Source organism: Centroberyx affinis, unplaced genomic scaffold, assembly GCF_046629955.1.
Source record: "Centroberyx affinis isolate AG114_WGS23_722 - 3 ecotype Tasmania unplaced genomic scaffold, CSIRO-AGI_Caff_v1 ptg004127l_1, whole genome shotgun sequence".
Classification (NCBI taxonomy): domain Eukaryota; kingdom Metazoa; phylum Chordata; class Actinopteri; order Beryciformes; family Berycidae; genus Centroberyx; species Centroberyx affinis.
This window is the reverse complement of record NW_027281901.1, coordinates 4509-31136: the sequence shown is the minus strand read 5'-3', so window position 1 is coordinate 31136 and position 26628 is coordinate 4509. Positions and strand designations below refer to the sequence as shown.

Genomic DNA, 26628 nt, shown 5'->3' with positions numbered 1-26628 from the left:
AAATCAGACAGAAGCCTTTAGCCTTTTTGAATAAAAGCTTCAATCAATTACCATGTTAGAATTTAACTTGACGCTCTCATTCAGACTGACTTAAACTGTGAGCTTCAATCAAATAAACCAACATGCTAAAATATAAGATTTGTGCAAATAAGAAGTGCAGGTATGATATCAGGTTATCAACACTGCAATAAAAAACACTCGAACTGAAAAAGAAAACTAGCTCAGCTCTTGTGTTTAATATTATTACTTCTGTCTTCCTGTAGTGGGCTACAGGAAAAAACTATTTGGCTGTGAAACCAAACAGAAAGAGACTCCTGCAGTGAAGTCTGCTGTCCTACCAGGTGAGATAAAGCATTTTAATTGTTTTATGTCTCTGCACATGCCCAGTGGGGTTTTTGAATTTTCTGGGACCAACTGACAGAAGGACTTTACCAGCTGCTGGCTGCAGCTGAAAAGTGCTGAAAAAGCAGTATTGGGCAAAGTTGTTGGCAGAATTGCTCAGGAAAGTTGCTTCAATTTTTTCCAATTTTCAGTTAAATTTGAAAAAGATTTATTAGCATGATATGGAAGCCAATTCCCACAACCTGTTAAAAAAAATTGTTTTTTTTCATCATCAAGTGAGATTTTTTTACTCAATATCACAAGTTAGTGCCACATAATTATGAGATAGTATGTCATAATTTTGACTATCTCATAATTATGAGGCACAAAGTCATAATATTGAGAAAAAATTCTCACTTGATGACGAAAAAAACAACAACATTATGTGCCGGATTTATTTTAACAGGTGGTGGAAATGGGCTTCTATGATCAAAAAATTGTCAAAGCGGTTTACAATCATCACAATACAGAGAAATAATTTAACAACTAAATGTCGCAAAACAAACAATGTTAAGAGATAAAAAAATGAGTATTTTAGATTATTTGGTTAACTCTTAATTAGTTGATTAATTGCTTACAATAAAGATCAGTGATAAAAACAAGAGTGTTTACTGACTGAACGCTGCTGTTTCATCCTGCAGGCTCCCTCCTTTGATAACAGGGAGAAACTGGGGATTCTTTGATTAAACTTAAATGTGAATATTTCACGGATATAATATAAAATAAAAAAATCGAATCAGAGTACTAATAACTTTATTTTTATAGTACCGTTCATACAGAGAATGCAACTCAAAATGCTTTACATAAAATAAATGGATTAAAACTTACAAGCAACAACAACATTTTCAAGCAAAAAAAAATGTGTCTGGTAAAATGAAAAAGAATGAAAGAAAGAATGAAAGAAAGAAAGATAAAACAGGACAGTGCGCCTCGTTCTTGTTTCCTTGTGTATCTCTTCCTTCACCAGTGGTGGAAAGTAACTAAGTACATTTACTCAAGTACTGTACTTAAGTACAATTTTGAGGTACTTGTACTTTACTTGAGTATTTCCATTTGATGCTACTTTATACTTATACTCCACTACATTTTAGAGGGAAATATTGTACTTTTTACTCCATTACATTTATTTCACAGCTATAGTTACTAGTTACTTTTCAGATAAATATTTTATATTTAAAACATTTGATCATCTTTATAAAATAACTATAAAATAGCATTGTTATAGATTAGACTACCCAAAAGTATAGATAAATTGTTAAGATTAGCTTCACGTTGACAACTTTAAAATGCTGCTTACATGTACATGTATGTCAAAGTACATTTTGCTGCCAATACTTATGTACTTTTACTTAAGTAAGATTTTGAATGCAGGACTTTTACTTGTAATGGAGTATCTTTACATTGTTGTATTGCTACTTTTACTGAAGTAAAAGATCTCAGTACTTCTTCCATCACTGTCATTTACACAGCGCCTTGTCTCTTTTTTCCTCCTTTCCTTTCAGCTCCACTATGCTCTCCTCCCCTCTCCTCCTCCTCCTCCTCCTCCTCCTCCTCCTCCCCCTCCCCCCTCCCTCTCTGGGTTGCCGGACCGGCTCCTTCACCGAGTGCCAGCAGGCTCCGTTCGTCCCGGGCCACAACCTGGCGGGCGAGGGCTTCGACGTGGTGAAGATGGAGAGCAGCGGCGCCAGCGTGGCGGACGTCAAGAGCTTCATGGTCGGGGGACACGGAGGGAACTGCACCGTCTGCCGCAACCACCTGCTCAACCAGGTGGGCTTCTCTCATTGGTCCAGCTAAACCTCAGTGGGCGGGGCCAAAGAACCGCAGTTTTAATAGATGAGAACGGCAAAAAGGCCACGACTACAAAGTGTGAAACCTGATTCACTTTCTATGAGCAAAACAATAAATCCACATTTTCTGTGTTTGTTTTTTCTGTGTTCTAATAATTTATGTGAAAAGTATTTGGTGTAAATAAATTGTTACCTTATCACACATCATTAATTTTTTTTTTTCTTAAAGTATCAAAATGCAACATGACTCCTCTCTTGTACAGACGTTTGCTAGCTTGTTAGCATTTTGTGACTTCCAGATAATTCAGTTATTCATTAGATCATTCAGTTGTTTGACAGATGTGAAAAGGTTATGGACAATTACAAACACCACATACATTTCACATCAATTATTAGAACACAGAATAAACAACCACAGAAAATGTTGATTCATTGTTTTTCTCATATAAATTGAATAGCGTTTCACACTTTGTAGGCCCATTTGAAACGTCAAGCCATTCTTATCATTGGCTAAGTCACAGTGTTTGGTGTCACATGCTGCTCTGTGGAACGTTACGCGCTAGTTAACAAATGTTGCATTTTGTTAATTTTAGTGCAAATTACAGTTTTTCTCAATTGCTAAGACACATTTCTTGAAACCTTCCACTCTTTTCTCTAAACTGTAAACACAACACCCAGTTTTCAAACTACATTCACAAAACCTCTGACTCTTCCTGCAAAACCAAACTTTTGCCTCAAAACAGTTCAAACTGTGCTCAAAACCAAACAATGTTGTCAGATCAGACCCCAAGTCAATCAAAATGAAAAACACCACTGAACAGTCATTAAACACAACATAGAACAAAGGTAAACACAATGATCAGAACATAAAGCTGTAGAAATAATCTTTATCGTCAAATGAAAGAAATGCATTTTGCAAAACAAAAATCCTGTTTAGCACTTGTAAACGGTAAAAACTAAATATATAAACAAGAATCACAAATACAAGTGCATACAGTATTTGTACAATCATCCATCCACGGCATCCACGGCATCATGTCGACGTGCTGGGTCAGGCCACAGGACTTCATCTACATCACAGGCCACATTCTCCCTGGCCAGGCAACGTGGGAAATAACTTCTGGTGTGCCGGATCCACGCTCGGCACGCCTCCACACCTATGTCATTACAGGCCAGTTCCATGGCCTGCAAGAGATTTTCCCTGGTGTAGGGTTGGCGGTCATAAACTTTCCAACGCCATGCAGAGAAGAACTCCTCTGTTGGGTTCAGGAAAGGAGAGTATGGTGGAAGGCAAACATTGATGAAATCTTGGTTGATGTTGAACCACTCTCTGACCTGGATGGCACGGTGAAAACTCACATTGTCCCACACAATGACATAGACAGGATGCCCTGCCTGTTCGTGATCCTGCTGCACACGCCCCAACACAATATCTCGAAGATCGCTGAGAAATGTCAGGAGATGTTGAGCGTTATATGGCCCCAAGGTGGCATGATGGTGGAGAACCCCATGATTGCTGATGGCAGCACATAATGTGACATTGCCACCACGCTGGCCAGGGACTGCAACAATGGCCCGTTGGCCAATCACGTTCCGGCCTCTCCTCCTCCTCCTTTTGGTCAGATTGAACCCAGCTTCATCCATGAAGATGTAGACATGTGGTCTTTCTGAGGAATCCAGTTGAAACACTCTCTATATGGAAAAATACATATAGTTTTGTAAGTGTTACAGAAGGACAAACCTATGCTGTAGAGTAGACTGCAGTATAGAACACCTACCTGTACATACTGGAATCTTTGCTCCTTGACCCTCTCCGAGTTGCGTTCAAAGGGCACTCTGTACAGTTGTTTCATGTGCATTCTGTTGCGCTTGAGGACACTGTTGATGCGTTCGAAATTCACATGGTCTTCGATGATTTTCTGCTGTATATCACGCAGTTTGATTGCATTGTTCTGACGGACCATGTCGACAATGAGGGTCTCTTGGTGTGGGGAAAACATAGATGTCCTCCCACCCTGATGTGGCAGTCTTGCAATTCTACAAAAAGAGAACATGCAGTTACAAAAATATACATGCAGTACTACAAAAATACTGTATACATGCAGTACTAGGCCTACAAGTATATTGGCAAATTGATGTACTGAAACACCTTTTTACAGCACTGTATAGAGTTATACTGTAAGCATTTACGTAATGAAAAAAAGCAATTACCTGTTCTCCTCTCTGAATGTCCGGATTATGGTGGACACAGTGAATCTGCTGAGGTTGGGTTGCACTCGTAGTCCTGCTTCCCTCATTGTCATACCATGGACAAGAACATGGTCTATCACAGTAGCCCGTATTTCATCAGAAATTACTGTTCTTTGTCTTACCCCTCCTCGTCCTCCCCGACCACCTCTTACTCTGCCTCTGCCTCTGCCTCTGCCTCTCAGATTGTTGTCCATAGTGAAACTTCAACAACCAGGGCTCCTTGAACTGGCTTATATTGGTTTTCACATCATTAGACACAAGTGTGATCAATTTTGAGTTGATGTGTTTAAGTTGAGACACCTGTGCTTTAATTGAGTTTTACTTTTGCTACCTGTGCTTACCATTTTGCAACACAAGTGCATCACAGTGCAAAATGTGTTTTAGTGGGTGAGAATATGTTTGCAAGTTGTGTCTAACCAGGTGAAAAGTAGGCTTATGGTTTTGCCAAAAGGGTGACCAATTAAATAAATGGGTTTAGGGCACTGAGGATTTGGTTCAGACAATAGGGTTTAGTGTTTTAGCAATTGAGAAAAACTGTAAAAAAAAATCTGTGAATCTGTAATTGTCGTTTAGCTCAACAGGCAGAGCATGGTGCTCCCACTGCCAGGGTGAGGGACTGCTGAACATGCACTCATGATAATGTAAAGAGCTTTGGATAAAGAGTATATGTTATGTTTGTTGTGTTTTCTCATTCCTGCTCACACATCACCGTCATGATGGAAAACTTCAACCAGACCCAGAAGCTCCCGGTGTCGGTCCTGGACTGGCGCATCAAGGTTAGTGGAGGGAAATCACTTTTATTATTTTTATTTATTTATCACTCAATGTTAAAAAAAAAAAAAAAAAACACTCAAAAACATTCCTGTTTTGTGTGAAAAGGTCTTGAGATGACATATCCAACATTTGAAATAAGAGACACCCAGTCTGACTTTTCTTTCAAAAATAAATATATAACATTATGGAAATCAACTTTTCAGCTATTTATCAGAGATATTTGTTTTCAGTCAAACTGCATCTCACTTCACACCCAAACAACCGTTTCTCACACAAAGGCGATTCCACTGACAACAGCACAGTTTTTTTCTTTTTTACATTTTTACCAGCATCATCACAGTAACACTAATTACTCAGCAGTAAAATTGTTGCAAAGCTGGGCTTTAAGCTGCCTCACAGTGAGCTGTTGTTGGACAAAAACCATGCGCCTTTAATTCTGTTGTTTTAATTATTCATTAAATTGAAAGTTTCCATGGACATTTATATGTTGAGCGAGTTTCAAGACCATTGGGCCCTTTAAACATTTTAAAAACAGATTGTATTATTTAGAAAACAGATGAGCATCAATCATGAGCATTCCTTTCTTCATTCTTGAAAAGTTTTCTTTTCAAGAATGATCTGTGTTTTTGACAACAGCAATACATGAATTCTGTTTTTGGGTAGATTTGCCCTTTAAGTTATCCTCCAGTATCACTGCTTTACAATGGACTTATTCCAGTGTAATAACCTGCAAATTAAGCTATGGAAAGGTACTAAGTACACATTAATTCTAATAATGATAATAATAATAATAATAATGATAATAATAATAATAATAATAAAAATAATAATACATATACATTAGATACATTTTATTTATAAAGCGCTTTACATGGTACTCAAAGACAATACATAAAAACAAATGGCAGAAAAGTGATGATAATACATAAATGACGATAATAAAATAAAAACATGAGTATGCATATTAAGGCTGTACAGTTGAAAAAAGAGTGATGATGGTTAATTCTGTGTAAGAACTTGATAAAAATCTCCTTGATTGTTTTTACGTGCATTGTAAGTACATAATGTATGTTTTTATTAGATTGTAAGAACTTGTGATAAAGTGGAACACGGCCGTTTTAAAGCTGCTGTCTGGACTCAGGTGCAGTGCAGGCGCAGTCTGAGCAGCAGGATGTTCGAGTCCAGCCAGTCCGTCCTGAAAGAGACCAGCAAATCTCTGGGAGTCAGCTGGAAGGTGGGACTTCTTTATTCTCATTCATTCATACTAAAAGTTAGCAGGTCGTAATCGTCACAAGGTTAGCTGTTAACAGAAATACGTTGGGGCTGTCGACTCTAGACGCTCAGTGACATCATCACCATCAATAACAGCTTCAAAAAAGTAAGGTCAGTATTATGGGTTTATAAGGGAGTTAGTCATGGGTTGGTTTGTGGAGACACTAGAAATTAAGGGATTTTTTATGCCATTTGTGCAGGTTTACAGGTTATTAACGAGTTATTAATGGAAAGTTCCTGTCTCCCTGAATTTTACATTCAGTTAGACAATAAACAGTCAAACATTAAGAGGTGTTTAAGGTGGTTTGATGGGGTCTCTTATTAACAACTCCCTTAACTCATTTTAAGGGCATTTTGCATGAATTAAGCAGTGAATTAATGTAAATATTATTGTCATTTTAAGGGATTACTGGTTCGTAGAGCACCCTGGTCAAACTGGGGCGAAGGTAGTGTGGCGATTAGAGCAGCAGGCTTGTAACCAAAAGGTCACTGGTTTGAATCCCTCGACTGGAAAAGTCTCAGAAGAAGAAAGAAAAAGAAGAAACTAGAAGAAGAAAATACTGCAGAGATTCCCTTTAGCAAGGCACTTAAAGGTTCAGCTCAGTGATTTTAGAGGCCTATCCTATTTATCACTAACCATGTCCACTATTATAATATTCAAAACATTTTTTACATCAGAGTTTTTGTCTCTGAGAAATCAGCACCAGCTTCCTGTTAGCATTTGTTAGCAATTCTAGTGCAATGGGGTATGAAACCATTGCTTTCAAAATCCCATTCAAGTGCTTTGAGCAAGTTCTATTACGTATTCTTACGATTACTACTACAGCTATGGAAGTACATGGTTTCATATCCCATTGACTTGTGCTAGCATTGCTAACAAATGATAATAGGAGGTGGTTGCTGATTTCACTGGAACGTCAGGTCTAATGTAAAAACCTTTGGCACAGACAGGGCTTTGATTAGTGATTAATAGGGTAGGCTTATAAAATAAAAAAATAAAAAACAAATAAAAAGAGATTCTGAAAACACTCCAAGAACAATCCCTGTCATGATGAGGTACGACTGCAGCAGAGGATCAAGGATCAGAAGCAGAGAAGTCAAGCTATGCCGGACTGTAATTGAGTAGCTTTTTTGTGCACTTTTTTGAGCATTTTTAAAGTCAGTAATTTTACTTTTGCTTAAGTACATTTTACTTAAGTATTGTACTTCACTCTGAAGTCTGACTTTACTTTGTTTCTGCACTTTATTTTGTCAGTTAAAAGAATCTAGTTTGAACTCTGTCCTCTCTCCTTTTAGAACCACATGGAAAAGATCACAGCTAACATTCTCTCTTCTAAAGAGGAACTCAGGAACTTTTACTCTGAGGACATTTTAGATGAGACACTTTTTACATTTACTTTTGTAGATTTTTACACCAGTACTTACACTTCTACTTAAAGCTGCAATAAGCAAAAATTTCCGGGCACTAGAGGGTGATAGAAACTGCAACACATTTGTAAATAAAGCACAGCAAATCCAGCACTACGGAGGCCTACTAAGGACAAACATTGCAAAGCACCATGCAAAAGGCTAATAGCTAAGCTAACTGTACGTACAAGCTAACTGAGTCGCCGGTCTCGCTTTGCCAGAACTTCCTCCCGCTGTAGGTTACATGTCTCAGAATGACAAGTAAAGAGGTAGGTAGCAAGTTTGCTAGTTTAACAAGTTTACTCGCTCGCTTCATCGACACCATTATGAGAACATTTTCAAGAATGGGAGGGGGAGAGAGCCGCTTTTAAAAAGCGAGGGAGGAGACAAGCTAGTTTTAAAAAAAATGAAAAGCTACTGAATGGACCGGGAGCTTCGTTCAGGAGCAGAATTTGACAACAAGCTTTAGAAAAGAGGTGAAAACAGCAACACAGCTGGCTGCTGTGTGGATATTGGTTTATATCATTATGTCTCAATGAAATCTCCACATAGCAAACATTAGTTTCAGGATTGGTTATAAGGTCTGATATCACTTATTGCAGATTTAAGTAAATCTACAATAGTAACAGTACTTCTTCTTGAGTGGGGCATTGTAGTACTCTTTCCACCACTGGGTATCTATTCAAATAATAATAATAATGGATTGTGAAGAAGAGGATGCAATTGCTAACGTAATTATTAACACAACTAAGGTTGGCCTCAGCGTCGGTAGAAAGTTTGGATTCGCTGTCGGAGGATCGCACTCCAAGTCTTCTTCATTCGCCCAGAGCCACAGCAAGAAAGACAAGTTCTCCTTCACCAGCCACGAGTTCAAATGCAAATATTACACGTGAGTACTGGAAGAACTACGAGACAAAATGACACATCCACCACTTGAAATAAAGTCACACCTACTCTTTATCATTGCTGACATCAAGGTATAACTCTTTATCAGAAAAGGGTATTGCTTACAAAATATGGCATTTTCATGAAGAGAAGAAGTGTTGTTTAATGAAATTATGACAGAATACACTTTTTAAAATGGTGGGTATCTTATTTTGCTAAAAACAAAATCTTCAAAACTATAGTGAATCTGGGTGAGATGGAAAAGCGAGAGCTTCTTCACCTGTCAGTTTGAAACTCTCTCCTTGGTTTGCCTTCAGTTTCCGTCTCCACTCCCGCCCCCCGCTGAGCAAGGAGTTTGAGGTTTCCCTGAAGAACCTCCCGACCACGTACGACCACAAGAACACCTCGGCCTACCGCCAGTTCATCTCCGTCTACGGGACCCACTTCATCCGCCGGGTCCAGCTGGGGGGGCGGGTGCACTCCACCACCGCCGTCCGGACCTGCCAGGCGTCCATGAGCAGACTGTCCGTCCACACCGTCAGCAACTGCCTGTCGGTGGAGGCCAGCGCCACCATCATGTTCGTCAAATCGAGTGCGTCCACCAAGTTCTGCAAGGCGCAGAGCAAGAAGCTGAAGACGGGGAGCAGCTTCAGCGCGGCGTTCTCGGACCGGGTCACGGAGGTTCTGGGGGGCGACGGGGATGTGGGCGACCTCCTGTTCAACCCCAACGGGAAGGAGGGGTACAAGAAGTGGCTCAGGTCCCTGAAGAGGGTCCCAGGTGTGGTGTCCTACCAGCTGAGCCCTCTGCACCTGCTGGTAAGGCTCTGAGGTTTTCCTACCTAGAAGTTTAACCCCTTGAACTCTGATTTTCCCCCTAAATTGATTCAATTAGAGTTGAAGTTAGAAAAAATGTTTCTTCCATACTGTATGGCAACGTCACATTCATATTCTGTATCTGCTTGTTCCTTTGAGTGAAATATTCAATCCCAAGACACTGTTTTTTTTGGCTGTAGCATTACATCAAGTGGAAAAAATCTAGATCATCATCATCATCATTTTATACACATTTCCCTGTAGTTCAGCCTGACATGTTTATCTTTGGAAACTTTGGGATCTGGACTAGAAATTAAAATAACATTCTGTGGGTTTGAATAAAGCTTGGCCACGCAACATGCGTTTGTGGTAGAAGGAACTTCATGTTCAGCTTCAACTCATTCAACTTCATGGTTTTTCTCACCTGCACAGAATACTGAATGCATCTCCTCTTTTTTTTATCATCATATTCACAGTTTTCTAGCACTCGTTTTTATGCTTTATCACTGTGCAAATAAACTAAAACTGAACAAAGTCTGCATTAAAAAGGTGTGGTTTGCTCCTGCCCTGTAGGTGACAGACAACCCTATCCTGAGGTCCAGCCTGCGAGACGCCATCAGCGACTACATCCGGCGCAGCGCCGTGCCGCTCCGCTGCCCCGCCAGCTGCAAGATCGGCAACCAAAACCGGAACTGTGCCTGTAAATGCAGCGGACACCGCATGGTGAACTCCGACTGCTGCCCCGCCGGGCCCGGCGTGGCCCGGATGAACGTGACGGTGGTCCGAGCCGCGGGCCTGTGGGGCGACTACTTCTCCAAGACGGACGGCTACGTGAAGGTTTTCTACGGTAAAGAAGGAGCCACGACACCGGTGATCTGGAACAACGACTTCCCCTCCTGGAACTACCGTGTTCACTTTGGAACCGTGAACCTGCAGAGCAGAACGTGAGTGTGGACGGTCTGATCTATCAGCTGCATCAGGCCCATTCAGACTGGCTCCCCCAGATTTCCTTTTATACATTTTCAAATATAAAATACTATTTATACTATGGCTTGGCTGAATACTTGATGGTTATTATTTACTGAGAAATGTGCACCCATATTGCCCAGTATGCCCAGCTAATCAACATTGTAAATGCAATATTTAATCAATAGTCAATGTCAATCCATTGCTTTCCATCTTGCATTAGTCCAGAGTTGTAACTAAACCTCGACTGAGAGACTAGATAATCACTGTCGTGTTTTAAAATGATGTGCGCCTATGAGGAGTGCCATCACGCCCTTATACTGTCTGGACTGGACTGGACTGGACAGCAACCACAGAGGTTGCTGCTGGAAAGCGCGAGTTTCATTTTGTGCACGTGCATATGAACGCATGTTCATGCGCGATGCGGTTATCTTTTCCGAACGCGGTTTATAATAAGCGGTTTATAATAAATGTTTATAATAAACACAGTTGCCCGCACAAAGTCACAGAACAGCCCTGGAAGTGGCTGGCAAGCAAGACACAGACAGACCAAGAGATGCACTGCAGCTGGGTTAGCAAGACAGACAGACTAGAGAGAGATGCACTGCAAGCAGCACATCAACTTAACCTTACTGTTATTTGCTGGCATCAAACTTGGAGAGGAGAGGACACAAATTTACCTGATTGCTGGTCCCGCAATTCACTCTCATGGTGTTTGTTTTTTTTTTTCCCTATTTTCGTGACCAGAAGGATAGTTCCGCTTCATCCTCTCATCGACGTTGTAAACATTGACGCACGCTTTGACACGAGGGGGAGGCGGGGCCCTTGCGTAATTTGCGGGGCCCTACGCAACTTGTGTAGTGAGCGTATAGGGCCACCCGGCTCTGGCTCCAGTTGTAAGCTAAAAACCTTTAAATACAGCTCCCAAAGACATAGTTTCAATTTTAAAAATCGCTAACTGTTACCATGAAAAGTCAGACTGTTGTAGTTATTACCAAATCAAATTCAAATGCGAACAAATTCTTCATTACGCCGGGGACTATTTTCTGTGCTACGGAACTACTTTCCTCAGATGGATAACGTGTTTACAGCCGGCTTATTAAATTGTTTGAGGAAACGCCGTGGCTCTGTGACGTGTTTTTAATAGTTTTAAAACAATGGAGTTCTATGGCTGCTGGGACATGGCTTTATTGGACATCGGCTACATGGACGAGACTTGTTAGCAAAACAAATTCATTGCTGATTTTGTTATTGTCATAGGATGTGTTGACGGAAAGAAATGCATTAAAAAATACCAGCCTTATCCTTTAAGGGCTTCCGTTGCCCAGTAGTTTTGCTGTGTGTGTTTACTAAATGTTTTGCGGTTTCTGTCACCCTCTAGTGGTCGGAAAATCGCTTAGTGTAGCTTCAACCATGTCCAAACCCTTTCCCTAACCTTACCCAAGTTGTTTTACTTGCCTAAACCTAACCAAAGTCGTTTTACTTGCCTAAACTTAACCGTTAACCAACCTTTGGGACATAGTTCGTAGTGGCAGAAGAACATATTTAAATTTGTGGTGGAGGAACGTAATGTAGTTTGTGGTGGAGAAACGTTATTTTTCCATAAGAGTGCGTATTCATTTCACATATTTGTGTGAGATCACGTTGAATATTTGTCCCCACAGCCCTGTGTATTTCGAGGTGTGGGACCGGGACAACCGGTGGAACGACGACCTGCTGGGGAAGGTGCATCTCATCCCCACCAAGGGCCGGAACGTGGCCCGGAGGTTCAAGCTGAAGCACGGCTCCCTGTCCGTGTCGCTGTCTGTGGCGTGCGGTCCCAGCCTGCAGGGGTCGCTGTGCGAGCAGTACGCCGCCTCGCCGGGCTCCCAGGGCATGCTGGGATACGTGCGGGAGGACCGGGAGGACTACTGGGGTTCGGGGAGGCCTGCTGACCGAGCGCACAGCAACTCCTTCCTTTGATTTTCATCTCCTGATACATAAGATGGCTGCCGTAGGATTTTAGATAATGGAGTCATGAAAATCTTCACGGCTTCATAGATCAATATTTGCTATTCTAGGTATTTGTGGGTATAGCAAAGTTGCTAGCAATGCTGCCAGTCTGTCTTTCTGCCTGTTAGTACTACAACGTTGTTACCATTTTATCTTTATCTTATTGTTTATCTTACCATTTTACAGTCTATTGTGAGTTGAGACAGCAAAATATGTCAACATATCTAACATTATGAGACACTATGAAAAATACAAAAGATTTGGTTTACCAGCAATTTAAAGATACGTGGTTTGGATGAATCTATCAGTGTGAACCCTGTCACTTATTTCCTTTTTTTTTTTTTCAAACTTGTCCATGTCCATACCTACTGTATGTGTGCAGAACATTATCATTGATCAGATAATACACTTCTTTTTCAGGCTCAAACACAAAGAGCAGCTGTGAGCATCACTAGTAACAGAGAGAGTAAGAGGTCAAAGAGCGCAAGAAGTGTGACATAAATGTTGTTGCTTTGCAATACAAAATTCGACAGCAACTTGCAGGATATTTAATTAGTAACCTGAGGTAACAAAGGGAAAACAAAAATAGACAGGAGATAGATAGCGATTGCTCTGCTTGATCTTGAAGAAGAGGATGAGGAGTCTGTATGAGGTCAATTTAGGGCCAAAAAGTCTGAAAGCAAAAAAAAAAAACTGTAAACATGAGACCAAAACTGTAAACGAGAAACAGGCGTCTGATGTGACCCAGTTGACGTGTCGATCACTTGCTAAGCGGCCAATGGGACCCAGTAAGCCCGCCCCCATGTCAAAACATTGGAACTGAGAACGACAGAACAAGAGTCATGTAAAGGCGAGCAAAGGATCTGAGAGCGAAAACAACCGTTTTACAGAATCAAACCAGGACAACTGATTTCATGACAGCACCCTCACTTCCAGGTCTCTTTTTTCTCGTTTACGGTTTTCATTCCTTGTTTACATTTTTTTTTTTGCTTGCAGTTTTGTTTTCTTGTTTACATGTTTTGGTTTCACGTTTATGGTATAGTTTTCTCATTTACAGGTTTGGTTTCACATTTGGTTTCACATCGACCTCTTAAGTCTGAGAACAGAGCTCCAATCTAAGAGCTCCGCTTAGATATAGCTGTTTCGAGGGCTAGTTTCCCCGATGCATACCCACCCACATACATGACACACACATACAATTCTTGGCCCCATCCTCTTCTCCCTCTACATGCTTCCACTTGGTCATATAATTCATCAGGATAATGTTTCCTTTCACAGCTATGCTGATGACACACAGTTATATCTACCCTTAAGACATAATGATCCCAACTGCTTTAATACTCTCAGAAACTGTCTCAAGGACATTAAAGCAATATTCCATTTAGTTTTAACATGGGAGTTATTTGGCACTTGACTGCCATGAAAACCATAATAAAAACTACTCACCAAGATCGGATGCAACTGTGACAAGTTTGTAGCATTTTTTTTGTTTTTGTTTTTAGTTAGTACCGTTCGGAATTTTTACTTCACATTCATTTGAATGAGGCCACGAAAATAGCCTGGAAACTGACATTTAACACGTTCCTGAACATATTCAACAGCATATCCCGCTTTTAAAGGATGAGGCTGGTGTTTTTTAATGCATTGCTTACCGTCAACAAATCCTATGAAAATAACAAAATCAGCAATGATTTTGTTTTGCCAACAAGTCTCGTCCATGTAGCCGGTGCCCAATGAAGCCATGACCCATGACATTAACATACCAGCGCAACTGCAACACTGCCTTCTGTCCCACTGCTGGCGTCCCCCCACCTGTAGCCAATGCGCCCACTAACACGACAAAACATGAAGTACACCACATTATTATTGTGCTTCCCATCCCAGATTAAAACAGTATTCATGTACAGTTAAAATATGTACTTACATCTTGTCGTGGGCCGCAGGCTCACGCCAAACAATGAGGCTAGGGACAGCCCCTACCGAAAGGCGCTCTCTGACTTGAACACTTCCTGCCTACATAGCCTATACATGTTGATGCAGTACCGTAATGTACGCCCTATGGCGCCTTACATTAATAAGCCGGCTGTAAACACTTTGCGATCTCAGGAAAGTAGTTCTGTAGCACTGAAAATAGTCCCCGGCGTAATGAAGAATTTGTTCCCATTTGAATTTGATTTGGTAATAACTACAACAGCCTGACTTTTCGTGGTAACAGTTAGCGATTTTTAAAATTTAAACTATGTCTTTGTGAGCTGTATTTCAAGGTTTTTAGCTTACAACTGGAGCCAATGACTTCCGGGTTGACGGCTAAAAAGGGAACGTGGGAAGTCAGAAAGTAACGGGAGTAGAGCAAACGCATTGTTGATTTTGTTATTTTCATAGGATTTGTTGACGGTAAGAAATGCATTAAAAAACACCGGCCTTGAATATGTTCAGGAACGTGTTAAATGTTAGTTTCCATGATATTTTCGTTGCCTCAATCAAATGAATGGGAAGTAAAAAATTCCAAACAGTACAAGTCCTCACTTTATGAGTCCAGAAGCAGTTTCCAGACTCCTTGAAACAACACACAAAAATACTGAAGTATTGAAGCTGTTCAGTAAACACCACAGAAGAAGAGACAGACAAGTCCATCATGCTGATATAAAGTTACAGGAAGTGGAATCAGATTTGTTTTCTCTCTCTAACCCGCTGGATGACAGGTGAGCAAAACTCTGTCCAATAAACAAGCTGCTTGTGAGTCATGTGACTTTTGTTGTCTTGTAATTGGTCAGTTTGAACCTAAATGAACTAAATACAAAAATACAAAGTCAGCTTCCACTAAGAGGTGTGATCACGCCCTGAGAAAACTCTTCCTCTTACAAAGTGTTTTGGAAGTCGGCCACATCAAGCTGGTTTTCTCTCTCGGGCGTGGCCTGTGACTCCCCCCTCTCCCCCCCCTCTCCCCCCCTCACACATAGAGACATCCAACTTTACTCATCTGCACTTTATTCTCCATCAGTTTACCGTCGGTCTCCATCAGCGTCTCGGCAGGGTGAGTCACTCCGTCACTTGTCTGGGAAACACAGGAGAGATTTGATCCAAAATCAGACAGAAGCCTTTAGAGAAATGGGATGGATGCTCTTACAAAACAATTGGTATCACAGAATTAAAAAAGCTGGTTGCAGCTAAAAATTGACAATTGTTGGTAGAAATAACCAGGAAAGTTGCTTCAAATGTTTTCAAGTTTCAGCTAAATTTGAAAAAGATTTATTGGCATTGGAATCCTCAAAAAAAAAAAAGTTTATAAATTAATACATTATCAAAATGACAATACAGAGAAAAGATTCCGTTAATAAATGTTGCAAAACAAACAGTAATTGATTACAGTAATGATAAGTGATAAAAAGTATTTTAGATTATTAGATTCTGTCAGGCTGTGGCTGGCTGACACATACACACTTTCTCTTCCTCTCTATCTCTTAATTAGTTGATTAATCAATTACAGTAATGATCAGTGATAAAGACAAGAGTGTTTCATATTGACTTTGAACGCTGCTGGTTTCGTTGCTGTCCCGGTCCTTCAGGCTCCCTGCTGCTCTCTTAACAGGGAGAAACTGGGGATTCTTATATAATTTAAACGTGAATTTTCACACATATCATGATGAAACAATAACTTTATTTTTAGAGCACCATTCACACAGAGAATGCAACTCAAAGTGCTTTACATAAAATAAATGAATTAAAACATTTACAAGCAAGAGCAAAATCTTCAAGCAAAATCAAAAATTCAAGTAAAAAGCAAGATGGAAATTAAAACAGTAACAGTTTGTCTGGTAAAATGAGTAAAAAAGAAAAAGATAAAACAGGACAGTGTGTCTCGTTCTTGTTTCCTGTGTATCTCTTCCTTCACACAGCGCTTTGTCTCTTTTTTCCTCCTTTCCTTTCAGCTCCACTATGCTCTCCTCCCCTCTCCTCCTCCTCCTCCTCCTCCTCCCCCTCCCCCCTCCCTCTCTGGGTTGCCGGACCGGCTCCTTCACCGAGTGCCAGCAGGCTCCGTTCGTCCCGGGCCACAACCTGGCGGGCGAGGGCTTCGACGTGGTGAAGATGGAGAGCAGCGGCGCCAGCGTGGCGGACGTCAAGAGCTTCATGGTCGGGGGACACGGAGGGAACTGCACCGTCTGCCGCAACCACCTGCTCAACCAGGTGGGCTTCTCTCATTGGTCCAGCTAAACCTCAGTGGGCGGGGCCAGAGAACCGCAGTTTTAATAGATGAGAACGGCAAAAAGGCCACGACTACAAAGTGTGAAACCTGATTCACTTTCTATGAGCAAAACAATAAATCCACATTTTCTGCGTTTGTTTTGTCTGTGTTCTAATAATTTATGTGAAATGTATTTGGTGTAAATAAATTGTTACCTTTCCACACTTGTCAAACAACAGCAAGATCATTAAAATGTTTTTTTTCTTAAAGTATCAAAATGCTACATGACTCTGAAAAGGTTATGGACAATTACAAACACCATATACATTTCACATCAATTATGTCAATTAATTCACAGTGTTTGGTGTCACATGCTGCTCTGTGGAACGTTACACGCTGGTTTTTCAACAAATGTTGCATTTTGTTACTTTTGTTTTCCTTTCAAACGGTTAATTTTTAGTGCAAATTAAAAAAAAAAAAAAAAGAAAGTATTGTTTTTCCAAAGGCATTTTGAATCTGTAATTGTCGTTTAGCTCAACAGGCAGAGCATGGTGCTCCCACTGCCAGGGTGAGGGACTGCTGAACATGCACTCATGATAATGTAAAGAGCTTTGGATAAAGAGTATATGTTATGTTTGTTGTGTTTTCTCATTCCTGCTCCCACATCACCGTCATGATGGAAAACTTCAACCAGACCCAGAAGCTCCCGGTGTCGGTCCTGGACTGGCGCATCAAGGTTAGTGGAGGGAAATCACTTTTATTATTTTTATTTATTTATCACTCAATGTTAAAAAAAAAAAAAACACTCAAAAACATTCCTGTTTTGTGTGAAAAGGTCTTGAGATGACATATCCAACATTTGAAATAAGAGACACCCAGTCTGACTTTTCTTTCAAAAATAAATATATAACATTTTGGAAATCAACTTTTCAGCTATTTATCAGAGATATTTGTTTTCAGTCAAACTGCATCTCACTTCACACCCAAACAACCGTTTCTCACACAAAGGCGATTCCACTGACAAGTTTTTTTTTCTTTTTTACATTTTTACCAGCATCATCACAGTAACACTAATTACTCAGCAGTAAAATTGTTGCAAAGCTGGGCTTTAAGCTGCCTCACAGTGAGCTGTTGTTGGACAAAAACCATGTAATTCTGTTATTTTTGTAATTATTCATTAAATTGAAAGTTTCCATGGACATTTATATGTTGAGCGAGTTTCAAGACCATTGGGCCCTTTAAACATTTTAAAAACCCATTGTATTATTTAGAAAACAGATGAGCATCAGTAGTGAGCATTCCTTTCTTCATTTTGAAAAGAAAAAACTTTTAGCAGATCTGTTGTTTTTTGACAGTAGCAATACATGAATTCTGTTTTTGGGTAGATTTGCCCTTTTGCTTTCTTAATAAGAGGTCACCTATGTTGATGACAACAGTCTAAGTCAAAAAACTCAATCAAGCAATTTGTTTACTTGAAAGTAAATAATGAAAATCTTAGTGATTTTCTTCTCATTTTTTTCTTATAAAGGAATCAAACTAATTACACATTGTGACGTAAAAGCAAAGGTCACCTATAACCTGATAATACATTTGAATGGTTTAGTGAAGCTTTGTGCTCAGGAAAGAGACATTTGTCAGGAATGCCTGGGTGGGGCATGTTGTCACTGTTGATTTTTGAATTATTGATTTTTGAGTATGTTTTATTAGATTGTAAGAACTTGTGATAAAGTGGAACACGGCTGTTTTAAAGCTGCTGTCTGGACTCAGGTGCAGTGCAGGCGCAGTCTGAGCAGCAGGATGTTCGAGTCCAGCCAGTCCGTCCTGAAAGAGACCAGCAAATCTCTGGGAGTCAGCTGGAAGGTGGGACTTCTTTATTCTCATTCATTCATACTAAAAGTTAGCAGGTCGTAATCGTCACAAGGTTAGCTGTTAACAGAAATACGTTGGGGCTGTCGACTCTAGACGCTCAGTGACATCATCACCACTACGAAACCAAACCCCTTAATTTTATCCCTGAAATGTCCTTAATTTCTCATTACATAAACATTAATAATCCATTAAAAATAACAGCTTTAAAAAAGTAAGGTCAGTATTATGGGTTTATAAGGGATTTAGTCATGGGTTGGTTTGTGGAGACACTAGAAATTAAGGGATTATTTGTGCCTTTTGTGCAGGTTTACAGGTTATTAACAAGTTAATGGAATGGAAAGTTCCTGTCTCCCTGAGTTTTACATTCAATTAGACAATAAACAGTCAAACCTTAAGAGGTGTTTAAGGTGGTTTTGATGGGGTCTCCATTAAATAACTCACTTAACTCATTTTAAGGGGATTTTTCATGAATTAAGGAGTGAATTAATGTAAATGTAAGGGGATTACTGGTTAGCAGAGCACCCTGGGGCCCTTGAGCAAGGCACTTAAAGGGAAGGTACCGTGATTTTAGAGGCCTATCCCATTTATCACTAACCATGTCCACTATTATAATATTCAAAACATTTTTTGCTTTGTGCTTTGAGCAAGTTCTATTACGTATTCTACAGCTATGGAAGAATATGGAATGGCTCGCAAGTGATGTTAAGAGTTATGGTTTCACATCCCATTGACTTGTGCTAGCATTGCTAACAAATGATAATAGGAGGTGGTTGCTGATTTCACTGGAACATCAGCTCTAATGTAAAAAACTTTTGGCACAGACAGGGCTTTGAATAGTGATTAATAGGGTAGGCTTATAAAATAAAAAAAATAAATAAATAAAAAGAGATTCTGAAAACATTCCAAGAACAATGATGATGAGGTACGACTGCAGCAGAGGATTCAGGAAAGTCAAGCTATGCCGGACTGTAATTGAGTAGCTTTTTAGTGCACTTTTTTGAGTATTTTTAAAGTCAGTAATTTTACTTTTGCTTAAGTACATTTTACTTAAGTATTGTACTTCACTCTGAAGTCTGACTTTACTTTGTTTCTGCACTTTATTTTGTCAGTCAAAAGAATCTAGTTTGAACTCTGTCCTCTCTCCTTTTAGAACCACATGGAAAAGATCACAGCTAACATTCTCTCTTCTAAAGAGGAACTCAGGAACTTTTAATCTGAGGCCATTTTAAATGAGATGCTTTTTACTTTTACTGAAGTAGATTTTTACACCAGTACTTTTACTTCTACTTAAAGCTGCAATAAGCAAAATTTTCCGAGCACTAGAGGGTGATAGAAACTGCAACACACTTGTAAATAAAGCACAGCAAAGCCACTGCACTACGGAGGCCTACTAAGGACAAACATTGCAAAGCACTGTGCATGAAGGCTAATAGCTTGAGTAGGACATAGTAGTACTCTTACCACCACTGGTTATTGATTCAAATAATAATAATAATGGATTGTGAAGAATAGGGTGCAATTGCTAACGTAATTATTAACACAACTAAGGTTGGCCTCAGCGTTGGTAGAAAGTTTGGATTCGCTGTCGGAGGATCGCACTCCAAGTCTTCTTCATTCGCCCAGAGCCACAGCAAGAAAGACAAGTTCTCCTTCACCAGCCACGAGTTCAAATGCAAATATTACACGTGAGTACTGGAAGAACTACGAGACAAAATGACACATCCACCACTTGAAATAAAGTCACACCTACTCTTTATCATTGCTGATATCAAGGTATAACTCTTTATCAGAAAAAGGTATTGCTTACAAAATACCAGCATTTTCAAGAAGGGAATTATGTCTATTTTTAAGTGTTGTTAAAACAGAATATTTTCTTGAAATGAATATATAGCGTTTTGGCATGTGGCCCTTCATAATTTGAGCATATCGTCATTTTGTAAGAGTAAGGAAGAGTTTGGAATGAAGCTCTTTATGTTACTGAGGATATAATATACAAATGGTTCTGCTTTTTGAACTATCTGACACAGGTGCAGGTTATGCACAATGGGATTACAGTAATTAGATTGCTAAAATGCACTGACTGTAAGATATTGGATGTACTAAGAAAACACAGTGATTACTTGCTGGATTACACAAAACACACTTTTTCACTGCAAGAATAACGACAACATCACTTTACAAAACCAAAAATCAAGGGTTAATTTCCAAAACACCAAAAATCCATATTGACATAAAAGTTGTCTCATGTTCAATGCTTACATTAATATCATAAACTGAAATTTACAGTTGGAGTGCAATTATGCCCTCTAAAAATTCTAACATTTTGTAGCATAACTTAAATAATATTCATCAGCAAGTTCTTTCATAACAGCAGTCATCATCATGTCACTTTTTTTAATATGGTGGATATATTATTTTGCTAAAAACAAAATCTTCAAATATATAGTATGTGCAGGGGCGGTCATTAGGTAAAGGTAGGCAACTGCCTTGGGCCCCAGCAGCCAGAGGGCCCCAAAAAAGACAAGGATAGAACTAATGTAAACTTATTTTTAATCAATATGAAAGAAATGTACTGATTGAAAAAGTTTTTGTTACAAAAAAATATTTCAGTGAATCTTGGTCACCCCCTCTAATCAGCCAGGCTATAGCGGGTTATTCCATTTCTAGTGCGATTTTATACTTGACTACTATTTTGCTACTAATCCGCTACTTTAGCTAATTTTCCTTGCCACTGCATCAGTAGCTGAGAGACAAGTAACACACAATACATGGAGCAGAAAACCAAAACAAAGTGCCCCTACATGTATAGCTTTCTCAGCCCCAACTTGGAGGTCATATATAGAACGGGTGGATTAAAAAGGGAGAGGGTTGGGATTCAGGGGGCCCCATGCTTGCCTTTGCCTAGGGCCCCCAAACCACTAAGTCCGCCCCTGAGTGTGAGTCTGGGTGAGATGGAAAAGCTAGAGCTTCTTCACCTGTCAGTTTGAAACTCTCTCCTTGGTTTTGCCTTCAGTTTCCGTCTCCACTCCAGCCCCCCGCTGAGCAAGGAGTTTGAGGTTTCCCTGAAGAACCTCCCGACCACGTACGACCACAAGAACACCTCGGCCTACCGCCAGTTCATCTCCGTCTACGGGACCCACTTCATCCGCCGGGTCCAGCTGGGGGGGCGGGTGCACTCCACCACCGCCGTCCGGACCTGCCAGGCGTCCATGAGCAGACTCTCCGTCCACACCGTCAGCAACTGCCTGTCGGTGGAGGCCAGCGCCACCATCAAGGGCGTCACCATCAGTCCGTCTGTCGGCTTCTGCAAGGCGCAGAGCAAGAAGCTGAAGACGGGGAGCAGCTTCAGCGCTGCGTTCTCGGACCGGGTCACAGAGGTTCTGGGGGGCGACGGGGATGTGGGCGACCTCCTGTTCAACCCCAACGGGAAGGAGGGGTACAAGAAGTGGCTCAGGTCCCTGAAGAGGGTCCCAGGCGTGGTGTCCTACCAGCTGAGCCCTCTGCACCTGCTGGTAAGGCTCTGAGGTTTTCCTACCTAGAAGTTTAACCCCTTGAACTCTGATTCTCCCCCTAATGCCTCGTGCAAAATGTATCCGCCAATTTGACGTGCCTGAATTCTCAAAGCAGTCTCGCCACCCAACGGTTCGTACTGCACAGTGTATCTTGACAGAAGATGACAGGAGCGCCGGGCGCCTCTGTTTGGCCTCTGCTAAAGGTAGCGAGGTACCGAGCTAACAATAGTAGCTTTAGCTTGCTCTAAAAAGTAATCTGTCTTATAAAGGCCAAAACTATCACCAGAAAAAAGGAGTGACAACATATTTTCATCGAAAATAATAATCACAGTATTTTATATTTTATAATACAAACGTCGTTTTATACTACAAACGTCTTTAATAAAACGTCAAAAAATAAAATCTGTATTATAAAAGGTTAATTTATCGAAAAACATACATTGTTTACTAGTTACCATACCAACCATTACTTCCGGTTGAAAACGACAGATTCTGACGGTCCGATGCCAACGCAAAGTTTTAAATTTTTCAAAGTATCCATCAGTCCGTTGTGAACGGATCCGCTGTCCACAAGGGGGCGTTGCGTTTCTACTCCGTTACGGAGCTCCTCCATTGACTTGAATGATTTCCGGCGGAGCCGTACTAGCGTACGTCAATTGTGTAAAGGTGCTTCAAAGTTAGAAAAAATGTGTCTTCTGTACTGTATTGCAATGTCAAAATATATTCTGTATCTGCTCCTTCCTTTGAGTGAAATATTCAATCCCAAGACACTGTTTATTATGGCTGCAGCATTACATCACATGGAAAAAATCTAGATGTCTTGGGCATCATTTTATACACATTTCCCTGTAATTCAGCCTGACATGTTTGGTATCTTTGGAAACATTGGAATCTGGACTACAATTTAAAATAAAGTTCTGTTGGTTTGAATAAAGCTTCGCCACGCAACATGCGTTTGTAATGACGGACCCACCGGTGGGACCTGTGGAGCAGAAGGAACTTAATGTTCAGCTTCAACTCATTCAACTTCATGGGTTTTCTCACCTGCACAGAATACTGATTGCATCTCCTCTTTCTTTGTTTTTTTTAATCATCATATTCACAGTTTTCTAGCACTCGTTTTTACGCTTTATCACTGTGCAAATAAACTAAAACTGAACAAATTCTGCATTAAAAATGTGCGGTTTGCTCCTGCCCTGTAGGTGACAGACAACCCTATCCTGAGGTCCAGCCTGCGAGACGCCATCAGCGACTACATCCGGCGCAGCGCCGTGCCGCTCCGCTGCCCCGCCAGCTGCAAGATCGGCAGCCAAAACCGGAACTGTGCCTGTAAATGCAGCGGACACCGCATGGTCAACTCCGACTGCTGCCCCGCCGGGCCCGGCGTGGCCCGGATGAACGTGACGGTGGTCCGAGCCGCGGGCCTGTGGGGCGACTACTTCTCCAAGACGGACGGCTACGTGAAGGTTTTCTACGGTAAAGAAGGAGCCACGACACCGGTGATCTGGAACAACGACTTCCCCTCCTGGAACTACCGTGTTCACTTTGGAACCGTGAACCTGCAGAGCAGAACGTGAGTGTGGACGGTCTGATCTAAATTAATCTAATCTACTCTGATCTGATCTACTCTAATCTGATCTAAAATAATTATCTCTACTCTAATCTGATCTAAAATAATCTAATCTACTCTAACCAGATCTAATATGTTCTGATCTCAAATAATCTGATCTAAAATAATCTAATCAATATGATCTGACCTAAAATAATCTAATCAATATGATCTGACCTAAAATAATCTAATGTAAAATAATCTGATCTACTCTAACCAGATCTAATATGTTCTGATCTAAAATAATCTGATCTAATATGTTCTGATCTAAAATAATCGAATCTACTCTAATCTGATCTAAGGTAATCTAAAGTGAACTACTGTAATCAGAGTTGGGGTCTAAAGTCACAATGAAATGAAATGCCATATGCTGTACCATAATATACACTTACTTAACAATAAATGCAAGAAACTTTAAAATTAAAATTACTAAAGCTTCATTATCTTGTATTTTTATATCAAAATCCCATTACCTTTACTTGGAAAACAGTGTATCTTTAATGATCCCTCCTCATGTTATGTCCCGCCCCAACATCCTGTTTCAACAGGAAATACAGTGGATTAGTACAGTACAGGACAGGACAGGACAGGACAGGACAGGACAGGACAGGACAGGACAGGACAGGACAGGACAGGACAGGACAGGACAGTAAAGGACAGTACAGTACAGTACAGGACAGTACAGGACAGGACAGGACAGGACAGGACAGGACAGGACAGTACAGTACAGTACAGTACAGTACAGGACAGGACAGGGTAGTACAGGACAGGACAGTCAAATTGGAAGGAAGCAAGATGCTCTCAAAATGGTATCTTTGAACCTGGTACTTTCTGGTATCTCTAACCTTCTCTGCTCATCATAATATTTGGCCCCGCCCCCACAGCCCTGTGTATTTCGAGGTGTGGGACCGGGACAACCGGTGGAACGACGACCTGCTGGGGAAGGTGCATCTCATCCCCACCAAGGGCCGGAACGTGGCCCGGAGGTTCAAGCTGAAGCACGGCTCCCTGTCCGTGTCGCTGTCTGTGGCGTGCGGTCCCAGCCTGCAGGGGTCGCTGTGCGAGCAGTACGCCGCCTCGCCGGGCTCCCAGGGCATGCTGGGATACGCGCGGGAGGACCGGGAGGACTACTGGGGTTCGGGGAGGTCCGGCTGACCGAGCGCACAGCAACTCCTTCCTTTGATCTCCTCTGATACATAAGATGGCTGCCATAAGATTTTAGATAATGGAGACATGAGAATCTGCATGGCTTCATAGATTGTAGATATTTGCTTTTCCAGATATTTGTGGATACAGAAAGGTTTCTAGTAATGCTGCCAGTCTGTCTTTCTGCCTGCTAGTATTACAAAGTTGGGTGACACTTTAGATTAGGGAACACATATGAACTATTAATAAGTTGCTTATTAACATGCATATTAGTTCATTATTAGTCATTACTAACCACTTGTTAGCACCTTATTCTGCACTGTTGTATTCTACAAGTATAGCCCATTAACTATGGCTTTTCCCTCAACAGCCTCCTGATTAGTGTTTATGGCAAGTTGTTGCACATGAATTAGGCTCTCAGTATGCTATGTTTGGGGCTTATAAGGTGCTAGTATAACATGTTATTGAGGAAAATTATTAAACTATTGAGGGAAAACCCATAGTTAATAGTTAATATGTGTTCCCTAATCAAGTGTTACCCAAAGTTGTTACCATTTTACAGTCTGTTGTGAGTTGAGACAGCCAAATATGTCATAGTCAGCATGTCTAACATTATGAGAAACTATCAAAAATACAAAATATTTGTTCAGATTTAATTTACCAGTAATTAAAATATATGTGGTTTGGATGGGAATCTATCAGCGTGAACCCTGCCAGCGAGTTATTTCATTTTTTCCACAATTTCCAGCCTTTATCATTATCATTGTTCATCAGGACGCCTCTTTCTTCTGCTGAAACACAAACAGCCGTTGTGAGCATCATTAACAACAGAGAGAGTTAGAGGTCAAAGGGCGCGAGGAGGAACAAGAGTCATGTAAAGGCGAGCGAAGGATCTGAGAGCGGAAATATCCGTTTTACAGAATCAAACAAGGACAAACTGATTTCATGACGGAACCCCGATTGCAATTCTCTTGTTTCTCGTTTACGGTTTTCATTCCTTGTTTACAGTTTTTTTTTTTTTTTTTTTTTTGCTCGCAGTTTTGTTTTCTCGTACAGTTTTTCTCGTTACAGTTTTTCTCGTACAGTTTTTCTCGTTACAGTTTTTCTCGTTACAGTTTTTCTCGTTACAGTTTTTTTTTGTCTCGTTTACGATTTAGTTTTCTCGTTTAGAGGTTTGGATTCACATTTGGAGAGTTTTCAGACTTTTTGTCCCTAAATTGACCTCATAAGTCTGAGAACAGAGCTCCAATCTAAGAGCTCTGCTGTTTCAAGGGCTCGTTTCCCCCTGATGAAATGCAAAGCGCAGCTGAAGCTGAGTCACGCCGCGACCAAACCACTGAAGATAACTGAAGAAAAGGTGCAGGTGCATTAAAAAAAAAACATTTCGTGATCACGGCCTAAGAGGCACCATTTACAACATCCCATGATTTTTTTTGTCTGTTTTCATGCACTATGGCAAGCCGTATTAAGTAAAATCCTCCAACATGTTTTCTACCAAGATTGGTAACACTTTACAGTAAGGGTACATTAATTAAGGGTTAGTTAATGCTGAATAACTAACCCTTAATTATGTGTCTGGTAATCATTTACTAATGGTGTTCATGTTAACTAAGGTATTTATTTATACATTATTTAATAGTTATCTTTATAAACTATTAAATAACGTATAAATTAATACCTTAGTTAACATGAACACCATTAGTAAATTACACATTAGTTAACTGTTAATTAAGGGTTAGTTAATGCTTATTAAGCATTAACTAACCCTTAACTTAGTGACCC

The 26628-nt window shown here is 40.6% G+C and overlaps 2 protein-coding genes across 2 annotated transcripts; both read left to right on the top strand.

Moving 5' to 3' along the window:
* The first annotated feature begins 1890 nt into the window (after positions 1–1890).
* LOC139663836 (perforin-1-like) lies at positions 1891–12497 on the top strand. The gene is made up of 7 exons (XM_071542593.1): positions 1891–2148; positions 5153–5194; positions 6334–6426; positions 8624–8760; positions 9074–9572; positions 10143–10513; positions 12200–12497. The coding sequence occupies exons 1-7, from the start codon at positions 1891–1893 to the stop codon at positions 12495–12497; spliced, it is 1698 nt and encodes a 565-aa protein (XP_071398694.1).
* A 3966-nt stretch (positions 12498–16463) lies between these two features.
* On the top strand, positions 16464–24855 carry LOC139663838 (perforin-1-like). The gene is made up of 7 exons (XM_071542595.1): positions 16464–16712; positions 17405–17446; positions 18478–18570; positions 20128–20264; positions 21593–22091; positions 23294–23664; positions 24585–24855. Exons 1-7 carry the CDS (start codon positions 16464–16466, stop codon positions 24853–24855), a joined length of 1662 nt encoding a protein of 553 aa, XP_071398696.1.
* The last annotated feature ends 1773 nt before the right edge of the window (positions 24856–26628 follow it).